General features: G+C 36.2%; 1 protein-coding gene across 6 annotated transcripts in view; it reads right to left on the bottom strand.

Annotated features, from left to right (window-relative positions):
* The window catches only part of LOC139967018 (cilia- and flagella-associated protein 337-like), a 31,911-nt gene extending 12,377 nt beyond the window's left edge, over positions 1 to 19,534 (bottom strand). For 2 of the 6 annotated variants that reach the window (XM_071970618.1, XM_071970617.1), the window contains exons 1-25: positions 19,362 to 19,534; positions 18,486 to 18,622; positions 17,410 to 17,505; positions 16,863 to 16,916; positions 15,864 to 15,929; positions 15,057 to 15,091; positions 14,529 to 14,652; positions 14,027 to 14,129; positions 13,185 to 13,272; positions 12,211 to 12,344; positions 11,414 to 11,512; positions 10,268 to 10,370; positions 9,788 to 9,852; positions 9,001 to 9,065; positions 7,820 to 7,979; positions 7,117 to 7,274; positions 6,463 to 6,627; positions 5,490 to 5,605; positions 4,694 to 4,766; positions 3,953 to 4,108; positions 3,296 to 3,400; positions 2,959 to 3,109; positions 1,719 to 1,847; positions 1,278 to 1,429; positions 827 to 892 (exon numbers count right to left, since the gene is read on the bottom strand). In XM_071970618.1, the coding sequence (XP_071826719.1) occupies positions 827 to 892; positions 1,278 to 1,429; positions 1,719 to 1,847; positions 2,959 to 3,109; positions 3,296 to 3,400; positions 3,953 to 4,108; positions 4,694 to 4,766; positions 5,490 to 5,605; positions 6,463 to 6,627; positions 7,117 to 7,274; positions 7,820 to 7,979; positions 9,001 to 9,065; positions 9,788 to 9,852; positions 10,268 to 10,370; positions 11,414 to 11,512; positions 12,211 to 12,344; positions 13,185 to 13,272; positions 14,027 to 14,129; positions 14,529 to 14,652; positions 15,057 to 15,091; positions 15,864 to 15,929; positions 16,863 to 16,916; positions 17,410 to 17,505; positions 18,486 to 18,581 (2,559 nt within the window). In that variant the 5' untranslated portion in view covers positions 18,582 to 18,622; positions 19,362 to 19,534. Of the gene's footprint in view, positions 1 to 826; positions 893 to 1,277; positions 1,430 to 1,718; positions 1,848 to 2,958; positions 3,110 to 3,295; positions 3,401 to 3,952; positions 4,109 to 4,693; positions 4,767 to 5,489; positions 5,606 to 6,462; positions 6,628 to 7,116; positions 7,275 to 7,819; positions 7,980 to 9,000; positions 9,066 to 9,787; positions 9,853 to 10,267; positions 10,371 to 11,413; positions 11,513 to 12,210; positions 12,345 to 13,184; positions 13,273 to 14,026; positions 14,130 to 14,528; positions 14,653 to 15,056; positions 15,092 to 15,863; positions 15,930 to 16,862; positions 16,917 to 17,409; positions 17,506 to 18,485; positions 18,623 to 19,055; positions 19,174 to 19,301; positions 19,321 to 19,361 lie in introns of those variants that run through there. The other 4 variants (XM_071970614.1, XM_071970619.1, XM_071970615.1 and 1 more) reach the window with 3 other exon arrangements.
* Between the last annotated feature and the right edge of the window lie 95 nt (positions 19,535 to 19,629).

Here is a 19,629-nt window from a genome sequence, read left to right as displayed (position 1 = left end):
TATATATGTATTAGTTCTCTGGACGTTCAGAGGTGAAAAATATGGAACACATGGGATTAGTTCGTACATACGATATGTAGAAACAAACCACATACAATATGTAGACACAAAACACATACAATATGTAGACACAAAACACATACAACATGTAGACACAAAACACATACAATATGTGTAGAAACAAAACACATACAATATTTAGACACAAAATGATAGTGGTGACCTACACACACAGCTACCACATAATTATAACAAACTCATTAACACAATGTTGTGTGAGTTATGAGATTTATTCATTGTGGAGTCTGCATCCAGAGAGAGATTATCTCAGAGGAGATTCATACCACTGACAACATTCACACCAGATAGACAAGTAACAAAACATTCATCTTGTAGGCAAGGAATTATTAATCTGTGTTCAGAGTGTTAAGGTATACATAAATTATATTTGATGTACCATTTACAGCCACAACATTCAGCGTCTTGTGTAGACCATCCTGTACTGCACACAATGCTATAACTAAATAGGTAGAATGGTTCCAGTAAGATGTCCACAAATGTAACAAATTTAGGCACATAATTGAATAGGTTAAATGTAGATGTAATACACTCCAAAAATGAGTTCCTAGGGTCAAAGATACCAACATATCACCTCACAATCTCTCCCCCCCCCCTTCCTCCTCCCCTGAGCTTTACTTCTTTTGCTAATACTGCATAGTTCCAGAATCACTGCCCAATATAAGTAGGGAGGGAGGGGGGGGTAGGGAAACATAAACTTAATATGAACCAGTACCTACAGGTAACAATCGACTAAAATAAAACTAACCTTCATTTGTGTTTGTTTGGAACCAGATGCAGGTGGACTGTAGGAGTCGATACACCAGTGGTTTTCCTAAAATCAAAGAAGAAGAGAATTAATTCTTTCTTCAACACTCTCTGTCCTTTTCTTTTTTGCTTTCCTTTTTGTAAAACAAAGGATATTGATATGTTTTAAGTGCACAGATTGAAGTGAGAGATCGGTACAAATGAATATTGATGAATAATAATGAATATGCATAGCATTAATGGAGCTTGATGTATTTGCAGGACAGAGCAAAAACGGGAAACTTCCGTTATTCTGGTACACAAGCATATTTGTAAACAGTTTTCTAACAATGATCCCACCTTATACAAGTCCTGTATTAAAATAAATTTATCAATGCTGGTCACAGGTAATATGTACACTACCAAATTTGCCAGGATGGTTTGTCATTCCATTGCCAGGATTCATACCTTACCTGCCCAAATGTTCCAATCATGTTACCATAGACATCCCATACTTGGAGACTTAAATCATTGGAAGCTGAGAGTATAAGGACACGTTGGTGTTTGGTACAGATGTGGAGATGACTGATTGAGTCGAGATGCGGTTGCCATGACGACACCAGGGCTGGAAGGGAAGAAAATACAAGTATCTTAAGAGAAGACAGTTGAATAATTAAGTCACTCGCTAGATTTCCAGATGTGGACCATAATCAGTTTGCATAAATTACGGAACCTTTCTTTAATACATTTTCTTTAGTACATATCTGTTTAACTGAACACATAGTGAAAATCATTATCCTATCTTTTTCAATACAAATTTACCTCTGGTATGAGAGCAATACTAAACTTGAGGTAAGGCCTGATTGACTAAGAGATGGCTAAGTGAGTGTTCTTAACAAAATAAATCATTATACCAGGTGGAGAAGGTTGAACAGTTTCCTCCAAACAGTAATCTTGAATATTCCAGACTCTCATGAAGCCATCGCTATCACCGGTGACCAGAAACTGACCTGCTGGATCAGCTGCCATCACTATGAAGGAAACTGAAGATACCAGAAAGAAATGTTACAGAGCTTGATTAATCAAACATCGGAACAAAAAAATAAATAGGAAAAGGAAGCCGGCTCAAATCTCTGTAAATTTCAATCCTTTACTTGACAACTAAACAAAAACAAAAAATATAAAAAGTATTGTAAAAATTCACTTATCAAAGCATACATTATCTCAAATTCTTGAAGGGTTGCCAAAAAAAGTAGGAATTTGCCAATGTTTTGTGGGGTAAAAAGTGAAAAACATGTTGACCATCAAATCCTCGAAAGGTTGCAAAATATAACACACGATTTTGCAACTTATCCGACTAAATGACAGGACACACATCCTCTGGAGAGTCACCTGGATTATGAATGGGACAATTGCGGTCACTAAGAAAAACAGTTTGAATAACTCACGATCTAAAGTACAAGAGGATTTTAAAGCAGAATTTTGCGTCCTTTTCTATGATTTTTCTCAACCTCACTGATTCCACGATGCGATAACGACATACATAATTAGCTTATCTATTCAAATCTTACTTCAAATGGTGGCATAAAAGTCGAAAAATTTACAACTTTCAACTGTGTTTTTCTCGAAGATATTTTCCGTTGGGATCCAAATAAACCTCGCCCATAATATGAATATTTAAAAGCTACGAACGTCATTGGCCAATACGTAATACAACACCATGCTCGACTTGTGTAGATTGTCTATGGCAGTTGTACCAGGGGGCTGTTAGAGTCCAGTTACCAACTCAACGTTTTGAATCTATTTTTAGCAACGGCTCATAACTAAACCTGCATCTCTGATTGGTTGAATTCAAACTAGTGGGTTGGGGGAACTGTATGCGATTAATATTAAATGTGTAATTTGTCGGAGGACACTTTTCTCATTATCTGCAAATGTCCTTAATTACTCAGCCAAACGCTTTTGGCAGGGAAAAAACTTGGCTAATATCTTAGTTTGCTGTTTTGTGATTGATATATGTAAAAATCTTGATGGACTTGTCCAAAAAGTAGAAAACTGCGACAAAACGCACAATGCTGCTTTAAATTTTGGGGCATTGAGCAAGAAAATATTATCTTTCTTAAGATACACCATCAGTCCCTTATAATCACTTACCATGCTCATGTGCTTGAAATTCTCCGATCAGTTGGTTGGTGTTACTGTTCCAGAATCGGACCCAACCGTTACTTCCGCAAGATATCAGGTTAGCTCCCGCGACAGACCTTCTGTTCTCGAGGAAGATAAGCCTGGTCAAAAAGGTTTCAACCTGGGGAGGGGGGGGGGAGGAACAGAAGAGGGTTATTTTGAAATGTCATCAGTTATTGAAGCAAGAGCAAAGAACAAAGTCAAACCGTCAAAGATACTTAATAAATTCATTGGCAATTTTAGTATGAAAGTATTGTCATAAATCACTGTACAATTTAACTGATAGGGTTAACATTACAGTACTCACCTGGCTGTCATCACTTTCGTTCTCAGCTGGTATGAGGTCATCATCTTCTGTCTCAGCAGCTGCCCTTTGACTGTCGGTGCTTGGATCAACCGTTGCATCCTGGAACTGTACAAATTTATTATGAAATTTAAGAAAAAAATAAGAAAATATTTCCTACAATGGTTAGATGAAGTTTTGGATATTGCTCAGGATGAAATCACCATTAATAGGTCGATGGATTTTTTTTTTTTAAAGTACTGTCATTACTGCCGTCTGAAATCTGGCAATTAGCTCTAAATTTGCTAGCTTTGCAGTTTAGCTTAACCTACTTTTGAATATAAGATTCAGGCAGTGCTTGCTATTCTTGGTAAAACTATTTCGTAACAAAACTGCAACCAGCTTGGGTGATACTTTATATAGCATCTGTCAAAAATATTGACGAATTACTTATAGAGAGAAATAGTCAGGTGAAAAAATGGTTATGTAATTTCAATAATGAAACAGAAATGTTTTAATACCATACATAAGCTTTGAGTCAATATCAGTATGTCATAAAGAAGAAGCAAAAGAAAACACAAATAACTACTCCAAAATGTGACCATGTTTTGATAAAAAGACAATATTATTAACTTAATAGGTATCATTTAAATACGAATGACAAATGTTCTTGAGACTCACTGATTTTGCTTTGAGTTTCCTGTTGACCCGATGCCTCAGATGTCGAGAGGCGATCTCAGATCCTGTATTCCAGATAACGATCTCTCCGTCGTAGCTACCCGTGGCCAGGGTGTGAGGTCCAATGAAAGCAGCGCAGAGTATATCGTCCCGGTGCTCCTGTGGCAGACAACAACAGCATCTGATGAGTTATTACTTTTAACCATATTCACAGATTGCTAAAGTGAGTCAAGATAAAATTAAACAGGCAACACATAGAAAGTATAACTCTCTCTCCCCCCCCCCTCTCAATGTTAGCTGATGTTGGCTAGAGTTTCCAAGATAAGGTTTCTGGAGGTGCTGACTATTAAGCATTATTGCTAACGTCAAGAGGATGCAGTCAACAGATTCACTCAGGAAGCTATGCAGTGGATGGCAGTATAAAAGGTGCCAAAATTGTTACCATTTGTTACTGGGTTTTTAAAATGGTATCTCTAGCCTTATAAGGAAGAATATACTGATTCACCTTCAGGCATATTACAGATTAAGAAATATTACATGATCGCATTTTGACTAAATACTGCACTAGTCGAGAGTGAAACTAGAGGCAAGTGGAATATGTATCATGTTATTTCAGTTATTAATTGAAAACAGCTGGTTTCAAATGAAACTATAATGAAACAAGTAACTTGGTAAGATTTATTGAGTCAAAGCTTGACCCTGTTATTAGAGAATTAAAGATGTAATAAAACCCCCAAAACATACCTGTCCACCTTTCCATTCAGAAGGATCAACGAAAAATGGGCCGATCTGCTGATTTCTGAACACAGTGATATACCTGCATATTAAAAATTAAAACTATGTCTCTTTTCTGTAATGAAGTTTAGGTACAGCCAGGATTGGAGGGACCGCCTGCATAGAACTGCTGGGTTAGAAGTGCCTAATGATGGGGGGTGGGGGGCATGCTGAGGTACCACTTTCATCTTGATTGCAAAAGGGGTTAGGTTTGTCCGAAACATCAAATGTACCACTTGTTTCTAAGACCCCAGCATTCTTGGTGGCATCGATGAATAGAACAGAACTTATTAATGCCACAGCCTGCCCTTGGGTACAACTCATAGGAACCATTACATTATGCAAATTAGTACTGCGGTCTTACACTGCAGCTGCATAGTTGATCCTTAAACAAACATTTTTATTGATCACAGAAAAATTTCATAGCTGGTTATACGTGAATACGTAAGACTTAAGAACCTCCTGTTTGACCTGATCGAATTTATTCATTTTCTGAAAATATTTCATATTAGGAACTGCTTTAGGTTATAGATATAACAGTCTATCATATCTGAAATATTCATTACTACTGCCTAAAGGGACAAAACTTACCACTCTCAATTTTTCTTTATTTGTTTCAATGTCATGTTTGCAATAATGCGTATTAAATACTTCACAATTTAAAGCAGGTTAATTTTTCTACACCCTTTTCTCTATTAAAACAGGTGATGGAAAGAAAATTATTCTGCAAAAGATAACATTTTCCACAATTTTTCAACCAACTAACCTGTCCCATCCAAGCACAATAAGAGAACGCTTCAAAAGGAGTATGTGGGATATTTCTACGGCCTGTCCACGGCCAGCATTGAGAATATGATGGCAATGTCCATTAAAGTCCCAAATCTATAGATGAAATACAAAGAAGTTTTCTAAATATGTATAAATTGACGTGAGACGGGTTGACTAGGCTGACTTGAAGCTAATATACATAGAGCTGATTACTTCCTCTGCATGTTAGCAAAGAAATAACACAAGCATACTTAAGGACCAATCAAAGCCATTTTAATTATGTTTAATAGTGAATTTTTTTTTTTTTTTTTTTTTTTTTTTTTTTTCCAAATACAATTAGGGATTGGAATAGTCTGCCTTCAGACCTCATTAGTAGTTCCAGTGGTTCTGTGAATCCTGTCACTTAAATCAGTACTCGGGTCAGATTTAACTAGTTATTCTCTTGACGTGTGTGTGGTGAGTTATTGTCCCTTTTTGCGGATGTGTCACCGTATCGAAGACGAAGACGAAGAATGGGATATGCAAAGGGAAGGAATGACTCTCCCACTTTGGAAGTCTGCTGAATTTCAGATAGTATTATATAGATATATATATATACAGGTATACACACAATAAAACATATCATCTCCTTAACCAATATCAGCATCAGAGCCCACAACCTGGTGGTCACCCAGTTGGACAATTTTTTCTATACTGTAGTGTTATGTCCTGCTTCAGTAGAAGTATGAGTATCATGTTTCTATCTGATCAAGGTTAGGAACTATTTGTGCTGTCAATACCAGTGCTTTGAGAGCATGATATTGCAGTACAGTTTAGAGAGGTATTAGCATTAGGAAATTGTCCCAACCGGCTGTTGTGGTGGTACACTGTGCAAACATAATCTAATATTCAACTGGTAGTGAAAGCAATACTTTTGGAAGAAATGAAAACAAAAAATTTGCAAGTTCATACGACAATTGCATAGTACGTACTTTTACAAGACCATCAGTACTTGCTGTCAAAAGTCTGGTTCCCGTGTGATCAAGGCTCATTGTGGTGATTTCATGGTTGCCATGGCAATTAAGAAACTGTTTGACCTTTTGACCTGTGGCTAACAGCCAGATATTTACAGTTGAACCCTGACAGGAGCTTATCACCTACAAAGGAAAAACAAAGATAATTGTGCTGTGCTTTGTCTGTAATAAACTTTTAGTACAGGTCTTTAACATGTAACATTTCTAAAGTTGTATAAAACAGGAAACAGAACCTTTTCCAGACTATTATCCTACACTGTAAGCCAAGAGCTTGCTGTCTACTGGAAAGTTACTACCTCTCCACCAATATAAAAGCTATATAAGTTGATCTTAGTAAACGTTCACATCCAGCTTGTTTTAAATAGTCGTTCGTGATTCTTTGCACACAACTGTAATTATACATGTTGACAACACAGGTAGTCACAAATTGTTGGATAAGCATCAAAACTCAGAAATTACTGACGATTTGCAGAAATTTGTTTAGGCTTGATCATGCAAGAAATATCAGCAATCAGCATATGCATACATCTACCCTGAGAGGGCATAGAACTATTCTCAAACTACAAACTACAATTTTGTGTAACAAGTAAGGCTATTAATCTGAGGCATTACCTGGTCAAAGGCTGAGTTGTACAAAACACATGTCACAGGCCTCTCATGGCTCAGAATACGACCCTTGACCTCTGGCTTCATCTCCATCATAGTGAGTTGATTGTTAAATGAAACAAATAGACGATTCTTCTCCTCATGAAAGAACATCGATGAAGTTACTAGCATGAAAAAGGAAAAATTTCATCTTAATACTGAGGGAAGTATAATGTTCCAAGGATGATGGACAATTAATACACCACACAAGATTATACCGTCTATAATATTATAGCCTTCTCCTCTCTTCTGCTACCAGGATCTTGAGTGACCACAGAAACAAACAACTCTCTGTGGTGATAACCTCTGACCCTTAAAATGACTAACTGTTATCTTACCAATGAGAGGAGGTGAGAGACAGGACTGATTGATTGTGTGCTAGAGGTGTTTAATATACATGTGACACAAGAAGATAGACATAACAGATAGCATTGTTTAAACACTACAGCTAGGTCAGAATTATTTTACAAAAATACTCAAAACAGCTTATCCGGCAACATCACAGGAAACTATTCCGAGGGAATACTGCTTTCGGTCAATACTTGCAAAACCATCGTAAAGCCTTTATAGTATAATGGTACATGCTGTTTCTTGACGATACTGCCCCCTCCACAACCCTCACATTACCCAGCCCTCCTCTCCGCCCCCTCCCCGCCTCCCTATCACTTACAGTCATGTCCTTTTGGAAACATGCCAGCAATCCTCTGCAGACAGACTTGGAGTTGTACATCCCACATCCGTAGGACCTTGTCTTTCGAGAAGCTGATGAGTTGTCCTCTTGAGAAGTTGAATTGTACGTGTAAGATGGGAGCCATGTGACCTCTTAGTAACTGAACAGTTCAAAGAAACAGAGGCAAATCATTGACAAACTCATCCTAAGTCTGACCAAACGACTGAAAATTCATATGGTTATTATTATTTTGGGTGACAGGCAGTAAAGGCATCTCCAGAGATGCCAACCTCTTAACACAAAAAAACAGACTGAATATACTAAAAAATCAGATTTTAGAGAGAAAAATCAGATTTTCACAAAAACTCGACACTACCATTGTTGGCCCCGGGCCAGTAAAATGTCAGAAAAATGTTTTACTGGTATGAACAGGCAAGTAAAATGTTTGCTTTTTCATTAACATTTAATGAGAAAATTGTAAAACTGCCGTTTCCGCGTATTTCCCGCCCATGTAGGCTCTTTGTTCAACGTGTTTGTTGGGGTTTGGGGGGGGGAGGTTACTTGTACATGTTTCTATGCGATTCCGCTTCCTTTTTTTTTTGGGGGGGGAAAGATGAAATATCGTATTTTCAAGAGGCAATATCGTATTATCGTATTTCACTTGTTTTATAGTACTAAATACGATAAAATCGTACTGGTTGGCATCTCTGCATCTCAAAAAAGCTTATTGAGAAATAAATGCATTGATGGCACATCGAGCCCTTGTAGTGAGCTGTCATGCCCCCCCCAATCCTCACCCTTGCCCCTATCCTTCACAATGATATTACCAATCCTTACACAAACATGTTTGCAGACCATCAGAGTTGAAGTCTAACACACTACTCAAAGTGTATTTTTAATAAATGTATCCCTTTAAGTGCAGTCTAAGAAAACACAATTTTGATTACAGTTTTGACAATTTGAAAATGCAAAAACGGTAAGGAAACTGAAAGAAAATAAATTCACTTTGTGCCTAAACTAGGAATAATAAAGGACAATCCATTCAGCAATCTTGATTCTAAAGTTTGGCAATGTTTGTGGACTTGTCGATCAGTAGAATTGTCTATTGCAGTATTTGTTTCCCAAATCTGCCGTTTGTCGTAACGACCATGACAATGTGAATGACATAAATGTTATCTTACCCCGACTGGCTTAGAGACAACATATGGATTCCACAGGCAAACATGATTATTAACACCAGCAGTAGCTGAGGGGGTAATAAAGAGATATTGTAGTCTTTAAGCAGTTATGATTCTTTATCATGTTATCATGTTAGGCCTTAAAGACCTAACCTTGATTTTGATATAGTAAAGAAGACACTGTAGCACGAGTCCAGCAGCTGTTTCTATCAATGACCAATGTTGCAGTGGATGAGGAATGTGCTATATGAAACTCTCTTGTTTCTTCAAGAGTTCTGTGGAATTTCTGAAAGCTGATGTGATGTCCAACTTTTGTTATCTATATATTACTGCTAAAATGTTGTCAACAAAGATGAGTGCCAATATTTTTGCACTTTATGGAAAAAATCATTGTTTCATTAAGAACCAAATTTTTGAGGAGACCAACGAAGGAAAGTCACAGAGTAACAGTACACTAGCTCTCACTGAAATGATAACAGAACAGAAATGGCAAACCTTTATGGAAAATGAAATAAGGTATTAAATGTCCATGTCATATAACACACACTTGACATTCTCTTAGAATAAAAGACACTTTGGATGGTAGAAATTGCAGACCAGAAGTGGCAGGTAAGTGCTAAAAGGATTTTCCAGATCAACATGGATATGGCAAGGCAAGCGTGCTGATGTTGTGAGGAGGCAGGTAAGTCAGGGATTGATATGTAATTACCAAAATCTGAAGATTAATTACAAATATGAAGATATTTCATAATAATTCCATGATACCAATTATTGATAAAGAAAAACTCACCAATTAAATTCAGAACCTCGTGATAATCGAATGAATTGACACCTTGTGAGATGTGAAAAGAACTCCTGAAAACAAAGATATAAAGCAAATAATTAAAGGAATGATAAAGTTAGGGACAAATTACGGTGGAGGTAGTGGAATGGTTGGGGTTGGGACTATTTTGTCAAAACAATTAAAACTCACAAGTTTACTCAGCTTTTCTGAAAATTGGACACAGGGGAACAATTGTTAAGTATTAAAGTACCCTTGTCAAGAAATATGTTAATATTACTGTGTGTCTTGTTAATGTGATACCTACATGTTCACCCATGTGTAAGATGTAATCCATGTCTACAAATGGTGTCATGTGATATTTACATCGTCATCTTCCAGTAAGATCTGCTTATTTTTCATACTGAATGTATTTTCACATAATTTTTACATCTTCACCCTCGAGAGAGATTTAACCGTTGCTAAAATACAGTGTCAAGTGATACTTACGTCTTCATCTTCTGCTTGGACTTCTCTATCCATCCTAAGACTAGTGAATTCTGACTAGCAGTACAGCAGGATATGAAACAGTCCAGATGTTGGGCAAATTTTACTGCAAGAGTTGGATGGAGACCAAAAAATATGTATGTACAACATTTCATATCAGAAATACAGCTAAATATTCAAAGTAAATCCATCCTATATAGATTCAATATTTCTGCTTATCTACAATTCACATTTACAAAGTGATCAATTAGTTTGAAGAAACTTTTCTAAAGTGATCTTTTCTTAATGTCCTTTTATCTCAGTATATGAGGGGTCTAACCTTTTCCTGTCCATATTTCAGTCCTGCATGCAGTCAATGTCTCAGTTAATCTTGGTCTTTCCACTACTAAGGTCCAATATTTTTCAACAGATCAATCGTGTACTATTCCTGATGTCCAGAGTTTGTAAGGCCAGTGATATGCACAGGATTTCAAGAGTTGGGTGGGAGGTGGGGGAGGGGGGGCATATTGCAAATTCCCCACAGAGTTAGGTAGGGTTTGAATGTAATGTTGTTGATGGATAGAGTGTATGCGAATCAAAAGATTTATGAACAAAGGGGGGAGGGTGTGGCTGTGGGTTTGTCCAATGTGGCTCCCATGTAGTAGGGATAAAACTCAAAGTTTAGAGGTAAAATGGTGCATTCTGAGTCTATAATTAGGTCTAAAGGCAAGGTGTGCTAATGCATTAAAATTTTGAAGAATTAACCTGGCTAACTGACTATGGAGGGGGACTAGCCCCCCCCCCCCCTACGTTGGGCAAGCCACTGTTTTATGGTTGAGTCCAGTCACTACAAGTGACTTTGCTGTTTCCATTCCAGTCATTGACTTGGAGTTACTGTATTATCACTATGTGGAAAATGTTACAAACTTATTTTTATCTTCAATTACTCTCCTGTAATTATTCTCGAGTAATTAATTCTTTACAATATTACCGATGTCCACTATCTCTGATCTGTTCAGTCTCATCCTATCCGTTCCCAGTGTCCCCACATTTCTGACATGACGAATCTTGTCATGTCCATCTCTGATGTCCACTTATATGATTTCATGAACCTTGCTCTGTCCATTATTTCTCATGTCCATTTATTAAATGATATCATAGAACACTTACCTAACCGTGTCCATTCCTGGTGTCCGTTATGTCTTATAAGACGACAGTACTTCAATTTGTCCTTCAAGAGATGTTTGTAATTCACCTGAACTATTTGCTCTGTTAGGAAAGATAGAACATTGTTACATAGTGACAGCCTAGCTAATTGGATACAGGGACTGTGAGTACTTTTCTAACAAAAACAATTGCAACGGATATCTTCTGTGATAAGTAGTTTCAAACATACAGAGAACATACTTGCAATTTCATGTAATACTTCAAACAATGATGATTAAAAAGCACGCACATCAACAAATTAGAAACAGAAGAAAGATGTGTAGTGAATCTGAATGAGATGATCATGATGGCACTTAGTATTGTGTGTTCATATGATACTATTCTTGAATCCATTTAATATTAAGGAAAAAAGCAGTCCCTCTGATCAAACATTTATGAGGAATGGAATGCTGAAGTAAGTCAGAATGTGGAACACAAATCAAAACTTAATGATGTCGTAAATTGGCACTTGACAGAAATTAGGTTCTGAAACAAGCAGTTTGATGCAGACGTACCTATTTTGACGACATTCCTCGACTTTATCATGTCACTGAAATAATTGCTCTACACAAAAAACAGATTTCACAACTTTTGCAAAGTAGAGTAAACTGAGGTTATTAAATATAATTAAAGTGCATTTGACAAAGAAGAATTGTTAACACTGTCTAACGGTCACCAAGCAATGTTTGTGTCCTCTAAAGGGTTAATACATACTACTAGTTTTAATAGGTTAAATAAGGTTTAAAGGATAAATACTGTACCTTGAGCATCCCCAGTGGGTTGCTGAGGTCGATCAAACAGAGCTATATGAACTGACGTAAACAAGAAAGCATTCACGTTCCCTCCGGTGTCGCCTACCACAAGAATTGCTTCGTTAGAGTTGTTAGGGTCATTCCTTTTGTGATGGGAAACAGAAAGAATAATGAGTTAAGTAGTGCATTGAAGATTCCCTTACACAGGGCTGCAGCTAACCCTGTAAAATATATGGTTGTGTCAATATTCACGCTTCTATTAATGAGTTATTCTTAAAAAAGAAAGAAAGGAAAACCTACAAAGCTGGTTAGAAATGTCAGAAATGAAAAGAGTTATCATTTAGCATCGCACTGAAAAGCAAACAAACACAAACTAAGGATCAATAATGTAAAATATCAAAAGAACGAAATAATCACAAGGACCAAACCAGAGAATTAGAGACACCTTGTAGCTCACTAAGATTTGGTTCAACTGTATGTCAAATATATAGAAGAATCAAAAGGATAGAGAAGTCAACAAACGACTTGTAGAAATCATTTGTAGCTCGTACGGGTTTGATCCTAGCAGGATCTTTTCAGAGGCAAAAGCTTCAAGCAAGCTCTTGCTTGTCTTTGCAGAACAAAGTAAAGGGAACCAAATTAATTTGTTTGCATGTTTGTTTGTTTGTTTGTTTGTTTATTTGATTTTCCACAGATCATAAATATTTTTAATAAATAAATATATAAATAAATATTTTTAATAGATAAACATTTTTAATCAAGATCAATGTTTAAGCTTGAAGGCAGTCATTTCCTTGATGGCCCACACTAGCGTGAAGGTTAACAATCTTAAAGCAACAAAAAGTTCTGTATTAAAGTTGTCAGTATTGGGTGGCACAGTACATGAATTTAATGTTATGTTATGTAGTATAATGGGTACAGTACATGAATGTGTTCATCATGACAGCTATAGAGAAAACTCAAACTGTACAGAAACATCATACCAATACTCCATTGTGAGAGGGGTGTTGTTTAATCCAAAGACTTTATACTGACAGTTTAATTCCATCTTTGTACTAAGATCATAGATCACTGAAAAGACAAGAGAAAAGAAAAAAATGTTTATCAAAGTTTGCATAAAAACAATCACATTCTTTAGTGAGAAGCCAGACAGTGGATACATCATTCTTGTACATATTTCTGCTTTTTGATTTGAAATGAAAATGCTGATTATGAGTTTTTTTTGAAACCATGAAAAACAGGTACAAGTGCCACGACACAACAGTTGAGGGTATACATACATACATATATATACATATATCTCTTTGCAGCAAGCTTATGGGTCTAACCCCTTAATGCAACAGTGGAACTTTGTCCTTCACGACTTTGTAAGTCTATATACCTTTGAGTAATAGTTGGCTCCTGAAGCATTTGTTAACCTTTACCCTTGAAGCTGTACTAGGGTTATGTTTATCAATTCAAGCATCATAGAGTTGTGGGCTGTGGAAGTCATTTGGGAACATATTATTTGAGAAACAACTGCTGGCATAAATCTGTTCTTACAATGCTGTGAAATGTTAAAGAGAATTGGCTAATCAACTTTGCGAATCTAAATGATGTATAACCGTATGAGATGGAATTTTATTGCCTCTGAATAATTCTAAGTTTCAAAGCAACATCTATTCTGGGCAATAATTGCAAGAACATTAAATATATAAAGATTACTTCCATCAACGACTTTAGTATGATTGCTATCTTGACAAAACACTACAATTGTGCCACAGATCTAATACAATGGAAATGAAGTACTTAATGGAAAATGGAATTAATAAGCAAAACGACTTACAGATTTCTTTGCTTGTGAATGAGAGAGCAATTTTATTCACATTCTGGAGAATGCAAAATGTTGTGACCCAAACATCTCTTGGCTTTACAGAGTCATTAGTTATCTGTGGGAGAATTGAAAACTGTAATTTAAAACCTTAAAATGAAATTCATAAATATTTTTTACCACAATGTGTACAAGAAAAGCTTTTTGAGTTCAGAAATATTTGGCTAAATATAGGCAACAAACCTGAGATCGTTGGTTCGATCGAACAATATACTGAGAACTGATCGAATTACTTGTTTATCAAACGTCAAGCTTTATAAGGAGACGTGTAGAAATGCCTAAATGTTAATCAAGGAAATTCATGGGAGAGGGAGGGGTAGGTGGGGTGGAAGAAGTGAGGGGGTAAGTGGTATTGTTCATGTCTTCAGCTAAGGCTTTTTAATATTAATTTTCACTATTTTCCTGAGAGACCTGTAGTTCCCTCTCCTTTAACCGACCCAAAGCTTCAATTGTTTACCTTGCTGATTTTCTGCATGTCGAGGTGTGCGCCCCAGTTAGAAATACTGCCTTCCTTGCTGACCATTATGTAACGATTGGTATTTGCTAAATATGCTATCTTCTGAATGATATCTTTGTGTGGACTATGAAAATAAAAAAGAAGATGGGAAAACTTGAAAAGAAAATTATATGTATTTATGTATAAGACCATATGTGACCCAAAATGGCTGACTCCAAAATAGTTCCATGTTAACTCAGCCCGTCACGGCAAAATAATGATTATAAAGTCTTTCTCATTGTTTTATTAAGTACAAGTTTCCAGGACAATAATATCACTAGAGCATTACTTTTGCAGGAAATTTGTTTCCTGTGACAAACTCTGTACCTGTTACAAACTGTCCACAACAGCCCACATTACAAACTGAATTCATTACTAAACAGTAAAATAATAGAAATCTAGTTTTTCTATAACAATGTAATTTTATTCAAAATAAAAAAGAGAACATAACCACTTTGCAAATGGACGACATAATAAAATGCAACAAACCTTGGGAGCAACTTAATCTCGTTCCACTGTGGAACCTGTTAACAAAGGATATGAAAAAGAATCGTAAAGCTTTTCAAAATTGCAGAAGATTCTACACAATTCGATACACAATTACAACACTACTGCTCTTGAAAAAGTTCTAAACTTTGTACAATTCAATGACAAGCCACAGGACGAGGGATAGGAATGTCCTTTTGCCATTACCAATCTGTGTAATAGGACACCAATGGACAAGCTACAGGGAAGGGGAGGGGGGCATATCAGAACTTGTACCAGGATATGTTTAGTAACACCAAGTTTTTGGTTTTTACATTTAATTCCACTATCAACGAGCAATAGTAATTTGGAAACTTAAAAACTTTGCTTGAAGTGATGAATGGATGTGTGGGTTGACCTTTCACAGCAGTAGGCATACGGATTGGACAGAAAAGAACTTAAATATGACCAGAATAAGTCTTCAAGTGAACCTCTCAAACATCCAGTATTAAACAGCAATGAAGATTGGGTTGTTGAATGCATCCAAATGTCCACAATAATTGAAGGTACGAACATGGGGGAAAAGGCTGGCTGGATGGAATTGGAAATTGCAGTGCTTCTACAGCACACTGTTAAAGAATGTTTCTATTCATATTAGACATGCTTCTCACACATGTCATCTGTGTGATTATGCAGTGAGCTGGTCAGCTGGTACAATTGTTCTGTGAAACAATTTGTATTGACAAACAGAACAGAAAGAAACCTACTGGGTGGTAATAAATGTGTTTGTTCTTTAGAAGGGGTGGGAAGTGGAAGAGGATGGAAACCCACCTGCATAGATTTAACTCTGTCATCTTTCTCCACATACTCCAGTAACAGATGAGAAGCAAACTTGTCCTGTGAAATCACACAGAGTAGAAAATTGTAAGTTTTTTTACATAATAGATCATTAGATGTGCATTACCTCAATTACAGAAAGTAGTATGGTAAAAATAGAAAACTTTGATACACACACAAAAGCACACGCACAGAATGAATAAAGAATGATCGAAGCACAGTTGATATTACAGGGAAACCGTTACACATATTCTCTATTAATACCCAACACACCCAACCATACCAAAAGATAATTTGATATAAGTAATGTAGAGTTGCACATATTTACTTGCAATGAAACGAAAACCCCAGCATGCCAACTCAAAGGTTTTGATTGAAAATATATAAAATGTATAATATCAAAGTTTTTGATTGAAATAATATGCAAAATCATCTGGAACAAACTTAACGCACAATCGACTTTTAAGATATGAACCGTTGTACTCTTTGTGTCTTCATTTCTCTTGAAACAGCAATGCCATCATTGACAAAGAAATGGGTTTCAAGTTAGCAAATTCCTGTGTCCTAACAAGTATGATATCCAGCCCCATTTATTGCTGGTAGTCTTTAACTAAACCATTTTTGTCCCAAAAAAAAGACACTAAATTACAACGCCCACGATTTGCATGTCGACAATAAGGTATATGTTAGCTGTCTCATTAGTGTGTAACATCAACTGCTGCTTCCCTTAATTAACATTATCTTTGACTAGTTATATAAAGAACAAGACACATATTGCACTTAACATGGCTATGCAGATGCCAAGTAAGAGATCTGTTCAAGGTTTTGTGCCTAGTTTATCTTGTTTATATACATCATGGGGTAACATGCAAATATGCACATACACAGAGATACACAATCCATCATTTAAAGGTTGCAACATTTGATTAAATTAAACTTGCTTTGCTGCTACTAAAAACAAAAAATATAAGTAAAGAAGACTGTGCTTCTTACCCAATCGATGGTCCCTTCCTTTCCAACATCGATCTTGTCGAATAAGTCTGAGTACTATTAAGAAAACAGTGTCGTATTAATTATTATCTTTAGTGTATCCTTAATTATTATTGTACTTGACATTACTGAAATGGTTAAATGTGATAAAAGGATGGTCTTTTATAGTTACAGGAAAACTACAGGATATGAATCAATATGTAATCATGTCTCTAAGAGTCACCCCCTGACAGATCTGATATCATCCAGGAAAGCAATCTACTGTTGTCTCATCTGCAATGGTCTGTCAAGTTGTGAAGGTCCAAAACTGAGCTAAAGCCATGCATGGATTGCTCTAGAGCTTCAAAATTGTATTCAACTTCCTTAAATTATATTTATCACTTTTAATCTTCATGCTTAGGCTTGTATAAATGACCAGATTCAAACTAATAGCACTGCATATTTAGGAAGCAAAATGCTACGTACATATCACAACTTTATTTATCATTAACTATTGTTGAGCAGTGCACACACGGCAGCAATGTAAATGAATGAAGAAGGCAGTACAAACCTCTTCAGGCGATCCTCTGTTCAGTTCTTTACCGAGCAAATTGCAAAATTCTTCTTTGGTTAAAGAAAAATTGTCATCACTTCCCTCTCCATGTGTCTGATAAAAAAAAATTAAAAAAGCATGAAAAATCTTTTAGTGATTACTTTTTCCAAACAGAAGACTGTAACCATGTTCACCATATTTCTAAACTAGAGCGATCTTTGATACAAAACTCAAGATTTGTGAAAAATGCAAGATTTCTTTTGACTTTTGATGAGCTTTTCTACAGGAAACAACACTTAACTGCATCGAACATTTGTTGTGCAAGTTGAAGGACCTTGAAGATCAACAAACTGTCCCAAGTTAACACTTTGAAATAAACAAGAAAATATGCACTGCAGTCAAATAATGGTCACAAATTTCAGAATTTTCTCAAGCAAGCACTTTGCTGACACCTTCAAAGCATTTAACCTCAATGAGATATATTCAATTTTCAGTTTCTTTGAATATAACATAAAACAGCCAAAACCTATGGAATTAGCCACTTTAGCAATTCATGGGGTCAACATTGATGACCTTCGAGAAGAAACTGATGATGACATCATCAGCTGGTGTATATAAAAGTTCATATGTAGTACTTGTTTCATGTGGTTAGGGTTATGACAGAACTAATGACCAGATGTTAAACAATTAGTCAGCATTGTTTAAAGCAAAAGTAATTACCACACTCCTAAGTGACTCCTCTGAGCAAAATGGTTTGTCAACTTCTCACTGGGTCATTTGTACTATGCTTTTCACTTATGCAATTGTATTGCTGAAGAATGATAAAGTTTACCAAACAATTGCAAACTAGCTAACACTACTAATGACATATATACGCATCCTTGCTGGTAGTGGTAGCTGTTGTATACTCTGCAGGGTGCAAGATGGTTAAACCTATATGCACACAAATTTATTAACTGAATATGTAGCAGCTCTCGCAAACAATTAACTGAAACAAGCAAGGAATAAAAGTGTACTAACAGAAACACAACAATCTGGTTTTATTGTTGGTAAAGTAGCCAGATGACTTTATGAGAATGTTGTACGAAACTTACCAAGAAGAAAGACTTTACTGTTTCCAAATCCTTAAGTGTCAACCTACTTTCTAGTTTATTGTTTCCATCAAATAGACTGTCATCGTCTTCAGCCATAGTTGATGAGACCTCAAACTATATCCATTAATGAGGACCCACTATCGAGAAACAATATAAATATAGTTCATTTTGATGTAAATTACATAACTAAAAGAGTAGTTACATAGCACCATCACATAACAAGTAATATGAACATTGAAATCGTCACTACCTTTGGCCCTTACTACCGCCATCCGAATCCTTAAAAAAATTCAATTAGCATTGGAGTTACAAATTTCCATCAATTTTTTTTATTCACTTTTTGAGAAGTTGAAAATCATGCCTGGGCAAAAGTGATTGTCTAACATGGTCGCTTTGGGCCAACAAAACTTTGCTGCACTAACTTTGGTGTCTGCTTCTAAGGCTTTCGCAGCAGTGGTCAAATTTACGATTTTGTAACTTGCACTTTGCTATTCCAACTTCCCACTTCACAAAAGCCAAAAGAAAATCACAGTCAACTCAATTGAAATATCAATAACATCAACAGATTACCATTCTTTGTAAATGACAAGCACGATTGATTAATCATTCAACATTAACTCTAAATTCACTAAGGAATTTAATCGATTAAACACGGCCTGTGACACTTCTTTGCGAGAACGTACGTACGGTTGTCATAGGCGAACAATAACAGTTACAAATTTACTCGTAAGCTACTGTAGTCTGCGGCCTAGGCTATGCACGAAGCAGTCACAGGCTAGCTAGCCTACTCAAAAGTATTATAAACGCTATGCCTACCCTCGTCCTTTAGCTACATAAGAACCAATCGTGGAATCAAATTTACACCAGAGAACTTACTGGGTGATTTGTACTCTCTTGTGGTACCCACTCAACTCATCTGGTACCATGTAACGAACTTAATTAACGAACGATACTAATGAAGATAAAGTACGTTTACATCCAATGAGCGCGTCCATTATTGCTATGCCAACAAGCCAGGCTGATATCTCAATAGGTCAAGTTAAGGTAAATCCCAGCACCGTTTGTAAGCTGCTCATGCCTTCACAATGCAATGAGTTTTCGCTTGTAAGTTCTCGGTTCATCCTGTTAATTGGGATCGAGTCAT

Source organism: Apostichopus japonicus, chromosome 4 (genome assembly GCF_037975245.1).
Source record: "Apostichopus japonicus isolate 1M-3 chromosome 4, ASM3797524v1, whole genome shotgun sequence".
NCBI lineage: Eukaryota > Metazoa > Echinodermata > Holothuroidea > Aspidochirotida > Stichopodidae > Apostichopus > Apostichopus japonicus.
Note: the sequence above shows the minus strand (reverse complement) of the source record. Positions and strands in the feature narration are given on the sequence as shown.